The following is a 20,802-nucleotide window of genomic DNA, read 5'->3' on the forward strand; positions in this document are numbered from 1 at the left end:
AAACAAAGTGAACATATTCAAATCAAAAACCCAATGAAACATATTTTTGGGCAGGTTTTCCAGAGGTGGCCAGAGTTTTGTGACTTCCTGTATTTGGTTCGTGTTGTAGGTCCATGAAAAGTGGTTCGTATTATTAGTTTCTTTGGGTCTTAAACATGGAAGAGCTTTGCCCTATATACTTTGTCAATAATCTTTGTAAATCATCTTCATCACAATAGTTCATTCATCAATATTGAGTTACTTTTGCTTACATTTTTAATGGTACATTATCTTCATCATGAGCAGAGCACTCTTCAGCTCATGGGTCTGCTCCTCTCCTCACTGTGCATGAAGAGAGAAGAGCAACAAGTGCTAATATTCTTCTGCGCCTGTGTGCACGTCAGTGTTGTCCCTCTGTTTCATCTGAGCCCTGCTCCAGAGCCCAGGCCGGCCTCGTCCCTCCACATGAAGTCCTGACGCTCGCCCCTGGCCAGGCTGCTCTCCACGGGACTGTGCCTGTACCCAGATCTGCCATCGGGGCAGAGGGAGAGGCTGAGGCGGGCCGTGCTGTTGCTGATCTTGAACAGGCCGTTAGGACCGAGGAAGGATTCTCTTTCACTTCCTCCCAGGTTGTTGACCGTATCCAGGTCATTGTAGACTGCGATGTCACTCAGCTGCTTCCTTCCCTGAAGTCTCCTCCTCCTCCTCAAGAAGATGATACCCGCCACCAGAACCAGCACCAGGACGGCCAGAATGCAGGAGATGGTGAGGGTGGCAGAGGAGGGCTGGGACGTCTGCCGCAAGGCTGGCTTGAAACTGGGCTGGAGCGTGAACTCACAGCTGGGACCCATAAAGCCCTTTGGACACTGGCACACTGGCCCGGTGAAGTGGGTGAAGCAAGTGCCACCGTTCTGACATGGACGTTCACCACAGGCGTCTGAGCGCACGCTGCAGTTCTTGCCGGTGTACCCCAGGGTGCAAGAGCAGGTGTAGTCATTCACACCGTCCTGGCAGGTTCCAGCATTCTGGCAGGGGACTGAGGCGCAGTCGTCAATGTTGACCTGGCAGTTGGCACCAGTGAAGCCTGCCTGACAGCGGCACAGCACACTTTGGCCGAGGTCCAGACACTCACCACCTGCAGAAGGGAGAAATGTTCAGTTCAGCATTCAAGAGATCAGGGACAAGCACTCTTTTACAGCAGGAGTGTTAATAGGATTACATTTCACACTCTCTGTTGTAAATTGCTGCAAGTGCATTGATGCAGGAGTGCTGACAGCAATATTTATTCACACAGAAAAGTGAACAACTTCAGCCACAAGGTGTCGCCAGATGGAGGGCCACTCACCATTCAGACAGGGCCTGTTGCTGCAGCGGTCTAGCTTCTTCTCACAGTTTGAGCCGGTGTAGCTGGGAGGGCAGCGGCAGGTGTAGCCTCCAGTCATCGTCTCCACGCAGGTGCCGCCGTTGAAGCAGGGACCGTCAGCACACGTCATTGCAATGATCTCGCAGTTCTTTCCGTAAAAACCCTGTGGGCAGGTGCAGGAGTAGTCGTTCTCCAGGTCCTGTGGACAGAGGAAGAAAAACCTTCACGTTAGGGAGGAAATATCTACAGACAGAGTTGTTTTATGTGTGATGTGTTACTGTATGTGGGATTTTGGTGTTAGTAAAAAAGATTTTTTTAAAGCTATTTGCAACTATTTTTAAGTGACTTTTGTTGTATTTCTGCTGCTGTGACACTTGGATTTCCCTGCAGGGATCAATAATGTTTATCTGATATTATCTGTGATAGCCTTGTTTCTTTATTGCAACCTTTTTAGTATAGTTGTACCTGTAAGGGGAAACACTACAGGTGAAACACCATGGTCACATTTGAGATTTTGGGCTATTTTGCTTTCATAACAAGACTTTTTTTCAGACTAGAGAAAAGAAAATGTCAGAAATACACATTGAAATGTGTATGTTATTTGAGATTTCTGTTTTCTGACCATTTATGCAAATTGGTGCATATTTAATTAGGTAGTCTCATTTGCATATTTAAACAGAGCATATCACAAAACTTGTAATACAAAATATAATTGTCTAAATGCAAGAAGTTTAATGGGGATATCTATAAGTTTAAAATGTTTTACTCACATTGCAGCTGCCTCCGTTCTTGCAGGGGTTGCTGTCACACTCATTGGTCTCCAGTTCACAGTTGGTGCCTCCGAAGCCGGGCCGGCAGGTGCAGGTGTAGCTGCCCTGGCCTGTGTTGGTGCAGGTGGCACCATTGGCACAGGGCTTGTGGTTGGTGCAGTAGTTGAGGTCCTGGTCGCAGAAGAGGCCCCCCCAGCCCTCCTGACAGTTACACTGCCACGGCTGGCTGCATGTCCCGTGGAGGCAGCCTGGGTAGCGGACGCATTCATTACAGGAGGGGCCCTGCCAGCCCATGCGACACGTACAGCCCCCTGGGGCCTCGCAGTAGCCGTGCTTCTCACTGCAGTCCGCCGAGCAGATGGCTGGAGAGGAGAGGGGAAGGGGAGGGTGTGTGATTACAATGGGCACGCCTTCTCAAACATCACACACACACACACACACGTACAGGGCCCCCTGTCTGACCCCAGCCCGGTTCCAGACTTCACTGTTGGTTAAGTATTAAGCCAAGCAGCTGGCAGGCACACTGCCGGAGAAAAATGCTTTCTTTTATCTTCTCTCTCGCTCCCTCGCTCTCTCCAACACACACACACAAACACACACACATCACCTTGAAAAATGTGTGTGTGTAATGGGGGCCACGGCTCTTTCTCTCATTGTAACAGAGAACAAAAGGCAGATGGATCACTATAGACCGCCTTGCAAAAGAGTAAAACACAACACTACGGGACATCTCTCTGATAAAGGAAATACTTTACAGTGCTTGAAAAGATTCCTGCTCATTGAGTGTGAAAGAGATGAAACATCAGCCACAAGCTGAGTAGTAAGACAGACTCACTTTTTATCCACACCATGACACAACTTCAGTCTAATCTTCCAATTTTACAGGAGGAGAAAGGGTTTGAGAAAGATTCAGTCCTTTCACGTTACTGTTTTTTTTTACTTCAGCAAGGAAGTTTTGTTTTCACCCTGTCTGTGTGTTATTATTATTATTATTATTATTATTATTATTATTATTACTTTACATTAAAGTTGGATGGAGGATGGGTCTCGGCCCAGAACAGACCCTGTTAACTTTTGGTGTCGGATCTGGATAATGGGACGGATCAAGGCATTTTGTCTCACTTTCGTTAACATTGTGAGTTAGGGCGTTTTTTTAACATTTTGGTTAATTTCTCAGGGAATGATGCAGAATGTTAATGAAAGATTTCTTCACGTTGTTTTGTACAGAAGACAGTCAAGGATTGGAAACCCCTCACATGAGCCATTCTCCTTTTTAAAAATAACAGCTTCCAACAGGAAACCATTTATTTTCTAATGTTTTTAAGGTATTTAACAGCTCTATATAAATAAACTTTATTTTATTAGGCTATTGTTGGACTTCTGACGCCTTCACTAAATAAAGTATAGTAGTACTAAATATTTCAAGATACATTTTTATTTATATGATGCCATACGAGATGACAGTCTATGACAGATAGATACTAGTACTTCAGACCCATGTAGAATGTGATGTTGAATTCTGGGACATTACGATTTTTCACTTGCTCTCTCCACAGGTTAGACACTGAACTGCACCCAGGGAACTACAGCAGGATTCAAGTGTCTTGCTCAAAGGCACACAGGTAACAATTAACATTCACTTACGCTCAGAGCAGTAGTTTCCCTTCCAGCCCTCCAGGCAGATGCGGTTGCCCTCCTCGTCGCAGGTGTAGTGGCCCAGCGTGTCGTCTCTCGGCCTGCAGTATTCAGCGCAGCCGTCTCCAAAGTAGTACTCATCGCAGAAGACGTGGTAGGAGTAGCGCAGCTCGCTTTGCTCGCCGAAGTGCACGTCCTGGGACCAGTCCTCACCGATGGCCAGTCTCCTCCTGGTCGCCAGACGGCTCACAAGGTTGTTTTGGTTGTCTGAAGAGAAGGGGAAGCTTTTTAATAAATTATCTTGCAAGGATGCTGCTTGTATCACATGGATGTGGTTCATCTTGGTTTGAAAGAAAGAAAGAAAGAAAGAAAGAAAGAAAGAAAGAAAGAAAGAAAGAAAGAAAGAAAGAAAGAAAGAAAGAAAGAAAGAAAGACCTACCTGTGTATTCAGTCGGAGATTCAGCGTTCCAAGCTTCAATGATCAATGAAAATGTTCCCTGGAACAGAAAAAACGCGTTTAGTGTTTGGCAAGAGCAGTAAAGGTGACGCATATAGTTCATGTGGTGTTTTACGCAGTCAAAGACTTTGATAAACTATGAAGGCACAAGATTAACGCAGTCCTTACATTAAAATAAAACCATATTCTATCCCTTCCAAGACCTCAACAACACTATTATCACTATGTGTGACTCTGATTTTCCATTTACCGGCCACTTGAAGTGGAAGGGCACCCTGATGGGAGCGCTGCTGGAGATCGAGGTGTGATCGGCCCTGATGACGTTGGTGTTTCCGGTGCCAAAGGTACAAGGTGGCTCTGCGGAGATCACATCCTCTGGATGTTTCAGGCAAATCCTGAAGAATATATGACAGTCCCTGTGTCTTCTGCAGATGCGCTGCGCCGTGTGGAAGGAATGGATCTTCAGCTCAAACACACCAGAGGAAAAAACCTGCAAAAGACAGAAAAAAGACATCAGACGCGCTGTGCGTAAAGACATTTTGGGATTGTTACTGTGAGCAAAAACAGAAGCCAACTTACTACGTGCACCAAGGCCAAAGCCAAGAGGTATCTCAGGTGTAGATGTGCCATGTCTTCTCAGAGTTTGCTTCCCACTTCTAACGTGGATGTCCGCATTCGTCGTGCGCAAAAAATATTCCCAAAAGATGTAGAGGAAAAACTCAAAAAAGTTTCATCACTTAGAAACTCTGTGATCCTGTTAGTGTCTCTTAAATCCGTGTCTTCTCCTGGTAGTCTTCTTCTGATAGTCTTCTCCTGGTGGTCTTCTTTCCTACAGTCCTCTTGTTTTGGTTCTGGTGTGTAAAAGACGCTGAATGGTTTTATACCCTCAGATGCTGCGCGTCACAGGCAAGGAGGTGGAGCCGGAGCAGACCTCAGGGGAGCAGCCTGACACGGGGGGACCTGCCTGGGGATTTAGACAACCCACATTACACCTGGACAGAGTTCTTAATAGGAATATGCATAAGAAGCTGGCGTCAGGCCGATATGTTTAGTATATGTGCATGAATCTTCAGAATCCAGAAAAGTGGAAACTAAAGTGGCTGATGGAACTGAATGTGGCCAATTTGAAACCTTCTAACAAGAAAGTTAGTTTCAGTGATTCTACATTGAAGAAACATTTTTTATAACGGGAAATGTGATTGTTGGTTTCAAAACTGGCGACTTTGATGTTAAAATCATGTCATCCAAGAGTTTATACTGTTATTTAGGCGTTCAGATTCTGAGCATGCCAGGACACTTTCTAATGACTGCCCGCATTTCATCAAACACACACTTCAACAATTAACTTTAACACTTTAACAGTTTCGGGCTCACAGATCATTGTTTGAAAAGGTTTTTTTATTTTTTGGAGCTTGCCTACACTAAACGAAGATCAGAAGGAAGCGGGGAAGAATAGCGCATAGCCCTTTCTTTCTTTACAACCAACATTATAATTGTCCTGACGCGTGTGAGGTGACAAAGAGTGGGCAGGCCCCGGATAAGACCGCATTGTGCGTCTAGCAGCTATTCAGACCTCTTCTGCTGCGCTCCTGAGCCTGGAGGAGGGCGCGGGGGGAGTAAAGAAAAGGGGGGAGTGTTGGTCGTGTGTCTGTGTGCGTGTGTGTGTGTGTGTGTGTGTGTGTGAGGGGGGAGTCCTGCAGAGTTGGGACTATCATGTTGCCTTTGTCTGGACCTCATGCGAACAGCTGTATGGTAATCAACGGCACATGGTCGACCGTGTGGGGCTCCAAACCCGGCTATTGTCTCCTCATAGCGTCCCCCACCAGCCCACCCTACACACACACACACACACACACACACACACACACACACACACACACACACACACACACACACACACACACACACACACACACACAAACCGCTACCCCCTTATTGATTTAGGGAGGAGGACTCAGCACCTGTCGCTGGCAGGGATGTGGTGGAGGGTAAACACACCTAAACTGTTCTTTACACACTGGATCTGATCCAGCCATCAACACTGATATAAACATGTATGACCGACTTTAACAGAGCAACAACACAGCTTCCAAATGATTGTTCCATGAGGGGTTTTAAGAGCCTGAACAATAAATGAACTTACTGAGTTGTGTTTGGTTATTTTCTTTAAGGTGATCGTCGCCTGGAGTTGAACACTTTTGTATCTCGACACTGATGATCGCTGACCATCAACACGTCAGTGATCACTAATAGATGTAAAAAGCGAGTTTGATTCAGACTGTATGAATGGAGTGAATCAAGTCATCAGAACTCCAGTGGAAAAAAACATCTGAGCAAACTGACACAAAATCAAAGATTTCAACATGGGAACTAAATTCAGTGTCAGCAGTTTTGTTATTATTCATCTCACACTATACACACATGCGTTGTTGTGTTGTGTGTGGCAGTCGGTGGATGGTGATGGGGGTCTGATTGATATTATAATGAGAGGAGAGGACGCGTGCCTGCAGTGGCCCCCTGTATCTCCTGGCACGCTTCCCTGCAGCACAACAAGGACAAACGTGGGAGGAAGCTGACAACACAGTTGTATGTAAAGTAAGCTCCGTTAAGTGGCTGGACTTGTCTTGTGGTTTTTATTTCAAACTTTGAGTCCAGACCTGTGGTTCTAAAAAAGGGTCCAAGGAGCTCTGAATCACAGGGGGTCCCTGACAACATTTGCACAATTTCACTACAATTCTCATTTAATACAGTCAATGTGAAAATGGCAACCCAATGATGTGTGAGCAGTGGCCTCTCTCATTTCATTTTTTGAAGTGTACTGAGTGTATTTTCGAACTCAACTCTTTTATTTTCTTATATTTGTTTATTAGGTTTTGCAAGCACAGTTCATTGGATACAACGTGAGTAATGGGAACATTCTGAATACAGTACACACTAGAATGACACTCCAAGGCCCAACAGTCCCCTTGAATTCAATCAAGCCTAATCCGATATCAAATAAAACATATTTACATTTGCTGAATCGGATTTGTATTTGGATCTACATCAAATTGTACTCAGTCATAGATACCAACCACCTAAATACACCTGCATTTTTACATCAAGATCCATGCATTGTTCCAGGAGAAATTAACGGAAATGTTGAACAACACCCTATCTCATAATGTTAACAAAAGTGAAGAAAAAAAATTCCTTGAGCCACACCAAAGACCCACCCTCAATCCAAGATTCACGTAAATCCTTTCAGCAGTTCTTGTGTAATCCTGCTGACAAACCAACCAACAAACAAACACCAAAAATGTGTATGTATACGAGAAAAAAAACTGTGTGTGTGTGTGTACGTGCGTGTACATGTGTGTGTGTTTCTGTGTGTGTGTATGTGTGTGTGTGTGTGTGTGTGATAACATTTTGTCCAGCATTCTTTGACTTTAGGTATCTCCATCTTCTGGAGCAACTGTTAAGGTCTTCACACAGTACAGGACAACTATCCAGGTTTCTCAGTGAACCTTTCATTTATAAATCTATTCTTCTCTAGCTCAGTGTATCATATGTAATACAATATATTATATAATACATCCCTGATCCATCTACTGTGGGTATGTGAAGATACATGTTTCCATTTAAATCATCAATTTGTAACTTGACTGCATGACTGAATTAACTGAATAAACAAACTGACCTTAAATGACAACGCAGTTTCATACTGTTTTACTTTGTTTATATGTGGCGGACCCTGCCACCTTTCTAGCTTCAAACAGTGTTCTGGGACCTTATTTTCCTCTGGGAACAGCTTGTTTATTCACTTATGGAAATATTTCTGAGTTTGTATTATAACCTCATTAATATTGTAAATATTACAATTATGAGTTTGAATTTCTTCTCCAAACTACATAGTGCCCCTTTAAGATAATATATTTATGGAAAACACATGAAAAATAAATCAAACAATATATCAGACAAATAATCTGAATAAAGAGCTGGTGGGAGGGGAAGAATGAAGTGAAGTATAAATCTGGGATGTGAAAAGATAAAAGCTCCTCTCCTGTTCTCCTGAAAAGAACTGATTACAGTCACTTCAGCAAAAAGACAAAAATACACAACCCCCACCCAGAATCATTTTCATACAGTGCCCGGCTGAACACACCTGTTTCAGAATTCATAATTACATTTTTGACACTTGTATCAATCGCTGTGTGTGTGTGAGTGTGTGTGTGTGTGTGTATGTGTGTGTGTGTGTGTGTGTGTGTGTGTGTGTGTGTGTGTGTGTGTGTGTGTGTGTGTAGCACATGTTCCTATACATCATATCTCTTACATCCTCCAACCCTAATGTCACACACATGGCCTCATACATCATCTTCTGTTTCTTAAGGAGAGACACTAATGCTCATTCTAAATGTGTGTGTCCATCTACAGTACCTGCTGAAGCTCTGTGTGGAGGAGGATGTGTGTCTTTGTGTCAGGAGAGCAGATGGACAGTGTACCCTCTCTGCTCTTATCATGTATATTACTTGCAGGAGTGTGACATGAGCGTGCCACGGGGCATGGGAACCAAAGAAGAGTCATGTCATCCCCCCGGACCTCCCATTAGTTCGAGTGGCCGGCATCTGCCTCATCTCCAGCCCACAGCAGCTTGGAGATCCTTCTCCCTAAGGACTCTTGGAGAAAGAGAGAGGGGGGAGCTGCTGCAGATCTGACTCAGGCAGGCCCTCAGGGGAGAAGTCGGCCTGCTGTGGCCACTTCTGCAGCCCCAGCCTGCTGTCTGACTTTGGGACAATAGGAGGTGTGGAATGGGTGTCTGGTGGGCTGTGATGTTCTGTGTGTGTGTATGTGAGTGTGTACATGTCTGTGCCACAAATGTATGCATGTCATTTAGTTGATTGGTTGGTCTCATTAAGATGCTGGATGCTGAAGCACTGTAGGGTACCAAAATATGCACACAGGCCTGCCACATTAACAATGAGTGAATGTATGGGCTGAGTCAGAGGGGCACGAGGTATTATTAGGCAAATCACTGGCCAACAATGATACAGACAGAATACTGTACTGTGTCTTATAACTTCTTACTGTCTCTGCCTGCTCACAGGTTATAAAGTCAGTGTTTGGAAACTCTTTCTTGTTTCCTCAGGCCATCTGTGCCTACTTAGGCAATCTACTTTTTCTTTAGTCCTCCTCCAGACTCTTGCAGGACAGCTGGCTTACAGTATACAGACAGGACTAGTAAACGTTTCCTTAGTGTCCCTTCTCCCAGGTTGTTAAATCAGTGTTTTAGGCCTATTACTTCTAATTTTTTCAAGCCATCTGTGCCTACAAGTATAGAAAAGCTACTTTTACTTCAGTGTTCCCCAGGACTTTCCCTCTCACCACAGACTGAACCTTCATTTCCTCTTTTACTATCATGATGACAGTTGATTTATTGATAGGGAACACTGAAACAGTAATAAATGTTGACCAAAGTGCTTTAAAGATAAATTAAAAGTAAATTTTGATCATTCAAACACATTTTGCTCTGTGTTTCATCAGGTCAGGTTAAAATAAAACTATACATTCAGTTACGTTGATAATTGCAGACTCTCAAGAAACAGCCGCAAAAACATCATATGATATGAAAAAGTTGTACTAAAGGTATAATTTGTAGAATATGGGCAGAATTCAAGGGCAGCTCCGTAACCATAAGGGGCAGCATATCACCAGAGTAACCGACAACTGCTGCTCTTTGCTAGTGTTCCTTGTCTGTAGCTAGCTACCTTTAGCAAACTAGCTCGTGGCTCAGTTAGCCCTGGAGCCAGCGGCTGTGTAGTTTGAGCAGACTGGAACCGAACAGTGTGATAACGCTTGTCTAGTTCGATAAAAGAGAGAAATTGAATTCAGGTGTGTGGTTGTGTTTTTCTGTTTAGCAAGAAACATAGAAGTAAAGAAATATCATTTCTTGACAATTTGTGAGTTTATTTTGCTCATTTATTAACATTTATATAACAGCTGACGTATCTCGCAGCTGAAACTACGGGACTATCAGACTATCGCCTCTCGCTGGTACAAAGTGGTATCACGAGACAGGACGGGCTGGGGCTGGCTGGTAGACAACTCTAACTTCAGTAGCCATCTCTGCAACACAATACATACAGCAGACGTCTCTGACATAACATCAACACTGTTTCTTCACACTTGGTATTAATTCAGGTTCATTTTTAAATGTTTTTAAAATTCTGGTCATATATTACACATATTGCTCCTTTAAAATGCTAGCATTAAATGTTAGCTACATTTACTTTACCATTACACAAGTCAGTGCTACGTCCTGTCTCTTTTGCTGCGGTGGTTCTTTTACATTGTCCATACTAATGTTTAAAATGTTGCTTTGTCTGGTATCGAGACATGCAGGCCAGGTAGATCATGCATGCAACATACATGCATCGTCCCCTGTGGTAAACTGGACCTGTTGTCTCAGTTGTCTCCTTTTTGGCTCACTATCACGGTACAACAGTGGTTGGAGAAGTATTCAGATCCTTTGAATAAGTAGGAGTATAAAAACACTCTGTTAGAAGGTAAAGTCTGGTACTTTACATTTGTATTCCAAGTAAATAATAAAGTAACAGTAGACTTTATGTTAAATGGTTCCATTTGAAGATTATATGCTGAATATCGCTGGACCATTACAGCTGAAGCATTAACATGTGAGCAGCATTTTAATGATGCAGGTGTTAATGTGCTCATGCTGTGTGGCTGAGAGGTTATAAAAGTCAAATCGTAATCGACAAAGTAACTCTTGCTGTTATATAAATGCAGTGCAGTACAATGTGTAACGAGGAAATGCAGTGGTGTAGAAGTATAAAGTAGCATAAAATAGAATTACTCCAGTAATGTACAAATACTACAAACATTAATTGTAGTACTTCAGTAAATGAGCTTACTGTAGTTACGTTTGACTACTGCAATATAAACATATACATTAATTTAATATGATCAAACATTAGGTCCACCAACACAAAATAAAATTATGACATGGTCATGTTGCAACCTCTTCAAGTATGCAACCATATTAATGCTAATCTGTGTCGAAGATCGGTAAGATCATTTGAGTTATAGTCAGATCACATGAGCAACATTCTTGAATGATCTAAAGTAGGATCTGCTGTTTGTATACAGTGGATGGACAATTCAGTGTTTAAAATGTCATTTAACTCTTTTTATTGTCTCTTCATCGTCAGTGCTGCAGTAGTCTTTCATTATATGTAGTCAATCAAGGTTCATTCTCGGGGTAAACCGATTATCAGCCCTGCTTGATTATCAGGGCTGATATTCAGCATTTTTCCGAATATCGGCATCAGTGATTCTTCTGTCAGATTGCCAATTACATAGACTTATTTAAAAATGTGCTACTTTGGCTCTGATGCAGCATCTTCTCACACAATGTCCCGCCACAACAATAACTGATTGTTAACACATCACAATAGCCTATAAACACTGAGTAATCTGAATCTGCAAAGTAACTAGTGACTAGATTTATTTATTTATATCATTATTATATTTATTACATTATATTTATATGTTTATTTCATTACATTTATCACATAATTGTAGTAGAGAGGAGGTATAAAGTAGCAGAAAATGGATATACTCAAGTAAAGTACCTGACAATTGTCCTTTAGAACAGTACTTTATTTAAATGTATTTAGGTTTATTCCATCAGAGTTTCATTTTTACTGCAAATGAAAATTTTTGGTCTCCCTGATTTCTAATAATCGGTATCGGCCTTGAAAAAGCTATAATGGTCGACCCAACCGGATCAGCCTGCATGTCAGACTGATACTTTATACTTACTGATTCAGCCCTGCCTCTAATAATCATCATCAACTTTTTAAGAACAATGCAGAGCCTCATTTGTTGAACATTGAAAGGCCATACGTGTTTGAGTTTCTCTGGATGGTTTGAATGGGTTCCATCATCCATAAGAATTGTTGAGTTTCGTCATGGTATAGGGGAAGGTGGCTCTTGGGTTGTGGTTCAAAAAGCAGCTGAGTCAGAGTTTCACCCAACAGCAACGCAATATAGCACAGGTGTTAATTTGGTGTGTAAATCACAATTCATCAGCCAGGTGATGGTGTGCCTCAGGATGTCTCCAGAGATTCAGTCAAAATGGTACAATAGTTACACACAGATCACAACCTGTGGACCACTTCTCTGCAGTGGCTGTGTACGGGCCACTATAAAGAAGAACATTGACAAACATTTTGTAAAGCGGTCTTCTCAGACACAATCTGATTATTCCCTTCACATATGGAACAAACAAATCTGTCTCTGTGAGTCATTGATCACGTCACAAATCCTCCCCAAAACAACGGCTAAGATGCGGTAAATAAAACACAACTGTTTGACTTAGCAGCAGATGTATAATTACTCTTTTGTTGGGGCACAAAGGGAGGCATGATAATTATTTAATCCTGTCCACACAGAGCAACAAATCTGCCTGCCTTCAATCGTACCTTTCCTCTCCGGCCCAGACTCTGTCCTGCAGCAGCCTCAGCGACAGATGGGAGATGAAAGAGGGAGCTGGGAGGAACGAGGGAATGAGAACAGGTGGGGGTTCAAACTGAAGAAAAGGAAAGGGTGCAGGGGTCAGCAGGGCCAATAGAAAGGGGGAGGAAACTTACATATAGACTTGCAGCAGGACAGATCGATAGATAGATTATTTTTTTTCCGTTTCATTGTGCCTCTCTAAATCTGGGTCTCTTTTGGCCAGATGTCGACCAACTCTGCTGAAAGGGGAAAAAATACCTTCAGGATAACGCTTGGAGAGAGATGAAGATGGGAGCAATGTATTTGTTCTGCTGATGTAGGACTGGTTCAGCCACATGAATGCAATGTTTCATGTGGAACAGTACAGAGAAATGCAGCCTATAAAGGAATTTAATAATTGAATTTAATCAGGCACAGGTTTAGTGTAAATATTCACTTTCTAGGTAAAACAGACCAAGTCGTATTTTATTCTGAAGAGAGGCGAGGGGGATTACAATCAAGTAGAATAGAGTTTTATAGGTACTCAAAGTGAATAATGCCCTTTCAGAGAGGCTTAAGTCTCAGGTTTAAGGGCTCCATAAAGAACTGAAGGTAAATGACTGGCTCACAATGTGAATACAGCTGCCTATTCAGGAGCCCAGCCCCCCAGCCAGACACTGATGCTGCCCACTGCCTTCCTGCAAAGGAGGAATCCCCCAGCAGACTGTTGAACTCCCGCTGCATGCTGCCCTCCTCCCCTCCCTGCTGCGGCACGCCGGGCCGGCCCTGGCAGCTGTTTAGAGCAACTGAGGCAGAAGGGTCCGCAGGGGAACAATGCAGTTTGACTTAACTCAGCCGCTCTCTGTGTGTGCGCATGTGTCTGCATGTGTGTGTGCGTGTGCCTGGTGTATGTGCTTGCATTAGTATTTTTCACGAGTATTTGATTAAGAATGGAGCAATAGATCTGGCAACCCCCATCCTACAATCCTAACATCATCCCACACCAAAGTTCAATGGTAACACTTTATAATAACCATCATTAAAGGTGCACTATGTAGTTTTTTAATGCCTAAACAATCTAAAAAAAAGTAAAAAAAACTGTCTTTGTTTTCATGACTGCATAAACAAACTGACCTTAAAGAACAACATGTCATACTGTTTTACTTTGTTTATATGTGGCGGACCCTGCCACCTTTCTAGCTTCAAACAGTGTTCTGGGACCTTATTTTCTTCTGAGAACAGCTTGTTTATTCTGTTATGGAAAAAATATATGTTTGTTGAGTTTGTATTATTACCTTATAAATATTGTAATTATTAAAACTCTGAGTTTGAATTTCTTCTCCAAGACTACATAGTGCCCCTTTAATAAATGGTACATTTATGGTAATCAAACTTTAGTTATTTGACTGTTGAACAGTTATTTTAGTTATTGGACTGTTATGAAATGCTTTATAAACCATTTATTAAGCAATTGTAAAGGTTTATAAACAGAAGTTGCAACTTTATAACAGCCATCCAAATAATGTTTATAGATGAACAGTATTTATTAACCATTTACAAAGTATTGTAACAGCTGTAGTTAATTAAACTAATGTTTGATTAACTACAACTCTACCATTTATTGATGATTTCAAGAATTACCACTGACTGTGTTTCCATTTGACAGGGTTGGCTCTTTTACCAGTCCTGTTTGGTCATGTAATGTGTCAGCTGAAGACATACTCTGATATGAAGCTTTTAGCACAAGTTAAAGCATGTTCTATGTATGATTCATTTAAAATTTACCTCAGTAGTCAAGTGTCTTTCCTGGTTGAACATATTCAAAGGAAAACTGGCATGATAAAATGTTCTATAAGCCGGGGATGTTCAAAAGTTTTCATGCCATCCTTAAAAGAATTATTTAGATTGTATGTAACACTGCTGCACAATACAGGGTAGCGAAGAATACACTGTGAACATGGCTTCATCTTGTGTATCAGCAGTCTGGCCTCACAAGACTGTGCAGCAGAGCCCCCTACTGACATTTACATGGACCTGCAAAACTGGCTGGACCTTCAGTGTCAAGATGTGTTTCAGTGAAGGACGATCAAAGATATCACACACTCGCCATAAAAAGACAAAAACCAACAAGGTGTAAGTCTGTCTGTCCCACTCCCTCTTACTGAAGTCAATCTGTAAATCTTTAAAAATGGATTACAGACATATACTTTCATTTTTATAAGTCTCAGTAAAACACACAGGTGTCATTTACGTACACTGGGGACACTGAGGACATGACGGCATCACTTTTTGAAAGTGGTTGATTTTGTGCATCACTTTTTAAAAAGCGTAATTTGTTAAAAATGTTCTGAATGTTCTCATAGCCTGCACCAATAAATGTTAACTAACAAATGAGAGCACCTCGCTCTCCATCAGCACCTGTTCAAGCTGGCTGCTGCTGATTCCGGTGCAAAATTCAGACAAAATCTGAACCCAAGACATAATATGTAAAGTAGAACATTATAATTATAATTATAACTGTTCAGTATCAGTATATACTGTAAAATCATAATATATTAGATGGACTAATTAGCTAACTAGCTAGAATGGTGATTTATATTACAAGCTGCTGCTTGCTGTAGTTTCTAATGTCTCCTCAGATTCCTCTTGGACATAGAGCAGTTGCTGTAGATGAGGCTACTGCACTTTAAAAGAAAATGTGTAGCGAGTACTTCCTGTAGCAGCCTCTCAGTGAGAAGATTGACAGGGGTGGTATTTGAATTTAACTGTTTGAAATGTATGAAGAAATCTGTGTGCAATTTTTGAAGAATTTATTAAAAAGTTTTATTTGAAATGATTATGGATAATCAAATAGAATAATTGACTCCCCGCTCCAGTTTAATTCATGTTCTCACACATTTAAACCTCATAAGGATAAGGACTGATGATTGGTTGAACTTGACTCATGAGCTCTTGTGAACTGTTCCTCAAATGTTAAAACTGTACGCAGCATCAAAACAAGAAGGCAACTTAACATCTGAAGGTGAGGTGGATTTAGCATCTTTAGTTAATGTTGTTAAGATTACTTGAGTTGTTTCTTTTGTCATATTTTAGGGCAGTGGCATTGGATATTGTTACCACTGGGCTGAGTGATATGCATTGTTGCTGTCTAGAGTAGATGTGATGTTCTGCGGTCAACATCGAGTGTTTCCATACTGTTGGCTCTGTACTAACCTGCCCTTTAGATGCACTGTTACACAATTTTTCCATAATTATCTACCTCAGACACTCCCTTCATCACATTGCCAAATATCACATATGTAAAAGACCACTTAAAAAATGTTTCTTCATCTGGGCCATTATGTCCTCACTGCATTTCAGCACAAAGTGTTTAAATGTGGTGGGTAAACAGCTGGGCACCACAGGTTTTGGAAAGTGATAACTCAAAAAGGAGGAATGTTGAGGACTATTTTTAGCTGCGGATGATTACGCATATCGTGCTCTAGTGAGTATTTATGCCAACAGTACCGTTACGTTGCAGTGTGTTATCCAGTGCAACGGTGTGGCTCACTGATCTGATCATTTGGGACAATAATGAAGCTCTATGGCACAGAGGAAACAGATATATCAGGATTTGACAACACAGATTATAGGATCAATTTATTGTTGGCTTTGGTCTTTTCATGGTACTTATTGACAAAAAAACATAATGAATATCTTTATCCTTTAAGGTCTACTGTATGTGCGATTCTTATTACACATTTACTGTTGTGTGAACCGGCCTGCATCAGAAAGTCTGTGGAAACAGCTGAAGCTTCATTAATATGTTTGAGGGTAAAGTCTGAGCACAAAAGAAGTGGGTCTGTGGGTCTGTTGTTTTAAGGATTCTCAGTCTATTGGAAAATCAGACTATGAAGCAGTTAATAGTTTCAAATTTAAGATTTGAAATGTAAACTCTACCATGATGTCATATCATTTTATCAGCAAAACATCAAAATGCATGCTTTTAATCAAAAGTGCAGCCCCCAAATCCAGCTGGATTTAAACATTGTGATCACTGGAGTTCTGAGGCCCAATCCCAACGTCCACACTGATACAAGACTTTGAGGTGCAACATTTTCTATTCACAAACAGAAATGTTCCCTGATCATTACCTCAGATATGACATTTTCTCCTAGAACTGGTTCTGGACTTAAATCACCCAGTAATAAGCTTTTGAAACAATACAGAACTTTTTCCCTCAGACTGAATGTTTATATTTTTGGTTGTTGGTTTTTATTATTGCATACTTAAAAATGTAAAAATAAAAGTCTCAATGTGTTCTTCCATTCCATTCCAATGTATAACATTTCAGCCCCTTGCAGTCTCTGTACCCAGACACTGTGAAGGTGTTGCACTTATTAGGGAAATGACTTATGTTCTGTTTAAATACATGAGGGGTTTATTTCATATTTAAAAGAAATTATTGAAACTTTCATATTCAAGTGTTCATGTTTGCAATGTAGAAAAACAAAATCAGACAATCACAAATTATTCAGTTACAAGTATTTTCAAAGTATCTAACTTAGCTTTCAGACGTATAGACCATATGATGGTCAGGTGCGGAAATCCACTCACCATTACAGTACATGTGATAACCTCCAGACACTGATGCAACTACACCTTATACAAGGACACACAAATGGATCTGACTGACTGACTTTTGCATGTCAACATTAAAAGAATGGAAAGGCTTTAATTGTGGTGTATGCTTGATAAAAAAAAAAAAAAAACAACGTGGTAGAAGTCTCACTTTCAGTAGCAAAAAAAACCCAAACTCCACATATTATTTCATTATGGCTAACATCGGTTATCTTCTCAATCCATTTTCATGTAACCTCACAGACAGTGATTCCATCAATACAATGTTTCTACGAATACAGTTTTAAAATATAACCACAGAAAGTCTGTTGAGTACTATCACAAAGTACAGTAACCAGCAGTGGAGTCCACAGGAACTGAAAGGTTCCTGCACCTGAAGGTCATGTATGTAGTCAGTGATACAACTTAACATCTCTGTCTGACACTTTGTTGCTATAACGCTGGTCGTCCATTCAGTTTGTCATGCATGAGAGCAATGGCTCCGCCTGTGAAGTCTCTGAGAACCTGCACTGTCTCCCGCTGGAGCTGCAGCGACTCACGCACAAACTCCTGCTGAGTCTCTGCCAGCTGCTGCACCGACTCAGACAGAAGCTCCAAGGAGCGTGAAACCGTCTCCAACAGGATGTTAGTGGCGTGCTGCTCTTGAAGGCTCAGCGATGCATTATGTAGCATGCTGTCTCTCGTGTTCTGTGAGGGCTGACCTGGCAATGGAAGCGTGGTGGCTGTTGATGTTGAAGGTCCGGAGGACGTCTGAGGATGTCCTTGTTTCTGGATGCCGTTGTTTGCTTGGTGATCCTCTGTTGGTTTTGCTGCCTGAGTGGAGGGAAGTACGTCATCCCTTTGGTCATCGTCTGAGTCTCCAAACGCACCTTCAGTATCTAGAGTCAAAGAAAAGTTTTTTCTAATTAATAAAAAGATCTTGCACATATTCAAGATCTGTCTTCATTTGGACCCAAATCTTGACAACCTACCTTCTGTTGGAGGTACTTCATACTGAACATCAAAGGCAGACTGTGATGAGTCTCCTGCAACATTCAAAAATGAGTCACCCATGTGCCATAAATGTGTATCTTGTTGGCAAAATGTTAGCTCAGCAGTTGCACACAGTACTCTGGGAGGAAGGTGTTATGGCTTTGTTTAAATAACTTGGTGTGTGTTATGCAGGTATAAACTTCACTGATGTTTAGGCTGCAGGGCTGCAAAGTCAATTTTTTTTTGGTTTAGCACTCACTCATGCTGTAGGAGGTTGATGGGGGTATGTCCAACCCGCCATTAGGAGAACTCTGCATTCCGATCATATCCTCCTCTTCCATTTCTTCTTCCTCCTCTGGTACATCGTCGTCATCTCCCAGTGGGCCAAAGTCACCTATGCTCTGATCTTCGTCGTCCATCTCCAGAATCTGGAGAACTATTTTCTCTGTCGGATTAAGGTCTCTGGAAAGACGTGAGTTGAGACCCCTGTTGGGCACTGTCCCTGACCGCATGGCAGCCACTTTCCGTTTGGTGTCGCACTTTAGATCAGACCACTTCTTGATGACCTCTATGATCTCGCGTTGGCACTCTCCGATCTCATTGACACGTGCGGTAATCTCTGCCCATGTGCGCTTCTTTATGTCTGTTGGCACACCACGATTAAACTTACCTATGGGGGGAAGAAACAAAATGATGTCAAGCACTTGTCCTCAAATGTCATTGTGTCAATGATTGGCTACATTTGATTATTCACAGACCTACTGTCATTTCTATTATACGCTTGATTCCCAAGCAATTTTGTTACCTTTGCTTTGCTTTCTTTATGTTTTTATTAACCAGCTATTGTGCAACCACTCATTCATTTTCTGGGAAACCCCCCACACAATACCTCAATGCACAATCTCTTCATTTAGAAGGTGAATGAAAGCATCCTGGAAGGGATAAGCACTTGAGACACATACCTACAACAACCATACGATGCTTCCTCACTTCATCCAACAGTATGTGCACTTCACTGAAAGAGAAACGAGCTTTTCTTTTCTTGAAGCGAGTAACACTGTCTTGGCTGTAGTATAATGGTGAAGACATCCTCCACACGCAGTGTCAGTAGGTATCCAGCTGCTTTGTAGTCTCTGCTGTGCTTCAACTTCTCCAGCTGTCTGAGACTTGTGTCGAGAGTCTGATGATCAACAAAGTCAGAGCAGCGTGCGAGGGTTAATTGTAAATCTGTTCATGTGTCACTACTGTATTGTTTCATAAACTCAACTTTGCAATTGATATTTGGGAATGAAATTAAATGTTATGAAGTTACACAAAATGTTGACTTGATGTAAGCTAGGGTAAGTAGCATCATAATACAGAGATAACACTACACTCAACAGCTGAGCTATGACAGTGTGTGCAGGTCTAGTTAGTTCATTAGCAAAGTAACTAATGAATGAATATTATCAACGACTTAACCATAACGTAGTTGCATGCATAAGTCTTACTGTTCTCACATCGTTAAGCAGGGAAATAGAGCAGGTTTAGCGTGATGAAACTATGTCACTGAGAATGAGTGAATGAACAATGGACGATGCTACAGTCAAGTGCTAGTGGTTTTACACACGCGACAGCCTAGTTAGCTAGCTAGCTAACGTTATATCTACAGCCAACTCTAAGCTAGGGACAAATAATACCGTCACCTACAATACACTGATTATTTCAAAGCGTCACAACTATTTTATTTAATCATAAACTGCTACACGCATTTAGTTAGCTAGCTTTAGTCGAATGTTACACAACAGCACACACTAGGTTAGCTCTCTTTGCAGCAAGACAACGAGAGCTAACGCTACATTAGAGTCAGAAATGGCTAATGAAGCACTTAATTCACGTAACCGCACTTCACGAGGTATACCTTGATGACAAAAATAGCTAGTGATGCGGTGAACATACCCCCTTGTCAAAGAAGTTGGGATTTGGTCCAGAAACGTAATGATAAACTTCCTTATCGAAAAGATAGCTATTGTCAAGCTAGCCAGCATGACGCTAACGCTACACAAAAGATGTCCGGTTAACGTTAGCTAGTTAGCTAGCTACAGCAGCTGCTCAGTAGAATTAGACAAGAATTGTAACAAGGTCAGGCGCTGTGACAATGGCGTCTGACCGTTCACTGATGGTTTCAAGTGTAACGTATAACAATAACTATGATTAATGTGAATTATTCATTAACTGCGTTGCTTCATTTTATTTCTTGTATTTTCGCGTTGCAAAAACATGCTTTTATTTTGAAGGGAGCACGCCTGTTTGCTGGTATCGTAAGACAGGGTGACTTGATCCAACAACCAGCACAGAGACACACCAAGAGGAATCACTTTACAGCAGTGACAGTTTGTGTTGGATACCTTCATGTGCTGTCAAAGCCCTGCAAACAAAATATCATGATATTATGAGGATTTTCAGTGTGAGCACGTCTAGTCTAGCCATGATCAACATTTTAACTTACCCTCCACATACAGTATGTATTAAGG

General features: G+C 41.7%; 2 protein-coding genes across 4 annotated transcripts; both read right to left on the minus strand.

Annotated features, from left to right (window-relative positions):
• Positions 1–267: 267 nt before the first annotated feature.
• On the minus strand, positions 268–4,834 carry dlb (deltaB). The gene is made up of 7 exons (XM_073479834.1): positions 4,784–4,834; positions 4,455–4,694; positions 4,187–4,244; positions 3,757–4,014; positions 2,113–2,474; positions 1,325–1,541; positions 268–1,114 (listed from the first exon to the last, which is right to left on the minus strand). Exons 1-7 carry the CDS (start codon positions 4,832–4,834, stop codon positions 399–401), a joined length of 1,902 nt encoding a protein of 633 aa, XP_073335935.1. The 3' UTR covers positions 268–398.
• A 12,036-nt stretch (positions 4,835–16,870) lies between these two features.
• LOC141007133 (uncharacterized) lies at positions 16,871–20,398 on the minus strand. Of its 3 annotated transcripts, none has more exons than XM_073479476.1 (5): positions 20,228–20,398; positions 19,252–19,469; positions 18,549–18,959; positions 18,289–18,342; positions 16,871–18,195 (listed from the first exon to the last, which is right to left on the minus strand). In XM_073479476.1, exons 2-5 carry the CDS (start codon positions 19,376–19,378, stop codon positions 17,750–17,752), a joined length of 1,038 nt encoding a protein of 345 aa, XP_073335577.1. In that variant the 5' UTR covers positions 19,379–19,469; positions 20,228–20,398; the 3' UTR covers positions 16,871–17,749. The 3 variants fall into 3 exon arrangements, with proteins under 3 accessions (XP_073335577.1, XP_073335578.1, XP_073335579.1); XM_073479477.1 differs by lacking the exon at positions 20,228–20,398 and adding an exon at positions 20,190–20,216; XM_073479478.1 differs by lacking the exon at positions 20,228–20,398 and adding an exon at positions 19,789–20,113.
• Between the last annotated feature and the right edge of the window lie 404 nt (positions 20,399–20,802).

Source organism: Pagrus major, chromosome 13 (assembly GCF_040436345.1).
Source record: "Pagrus major chromosome 13, Pma_NU_1.0".
In the NCBI taxonomy this organism is placed as follows: Eukaryota; Metazoa; Chordata; class Actinopteri; order Spariformes; family Sparidae; genus Pagrus; species Pagrus major.

Coding starts and splice junctions, on each gene's coding strand:
- LOC141007133 (XM_073479476.1), bottom strand. CDS start 19,378: ATGTCTTCACCATTATACTACAGCCAAGACAGTGTTACTCGCTTCAAG. Junction 18,960..19,251: donor GCATCGTATGGTTGTTGTAG/GTATGTGTCTCA, acceptor TTCCCCCCATAG/GTAAGTTTAATCGTGGTGTG. Junction 18,196..18,288: donor TGAAGTACCTCCAACAGAAG/GTAGGTTGTCAA, acceptor CTTTGACTCTAG/ATACTGAAGGTGCGTTTGGA.
- dlb (XM_073479834.1), bottom strand. CDS start 4,834: ATGGCACATCTACACCTGAGATACCTCTTGGCTTTGGCCTTGGTGCAC. Junction 4,245..4,454: donor CCTTCCACTTCAAGTGGCCG/GTAAATGGAAAA, acceptor TTTCTGTTCCAG/GGAACATTTTCATTGATCAT. Junction 1,542..2,112: donor AGAACGGAGGCAGCTGCAAT/GTGAGTAAAACA, acceptor CTCTGTCCACAG/GACCTGGAGAACGACTACTC.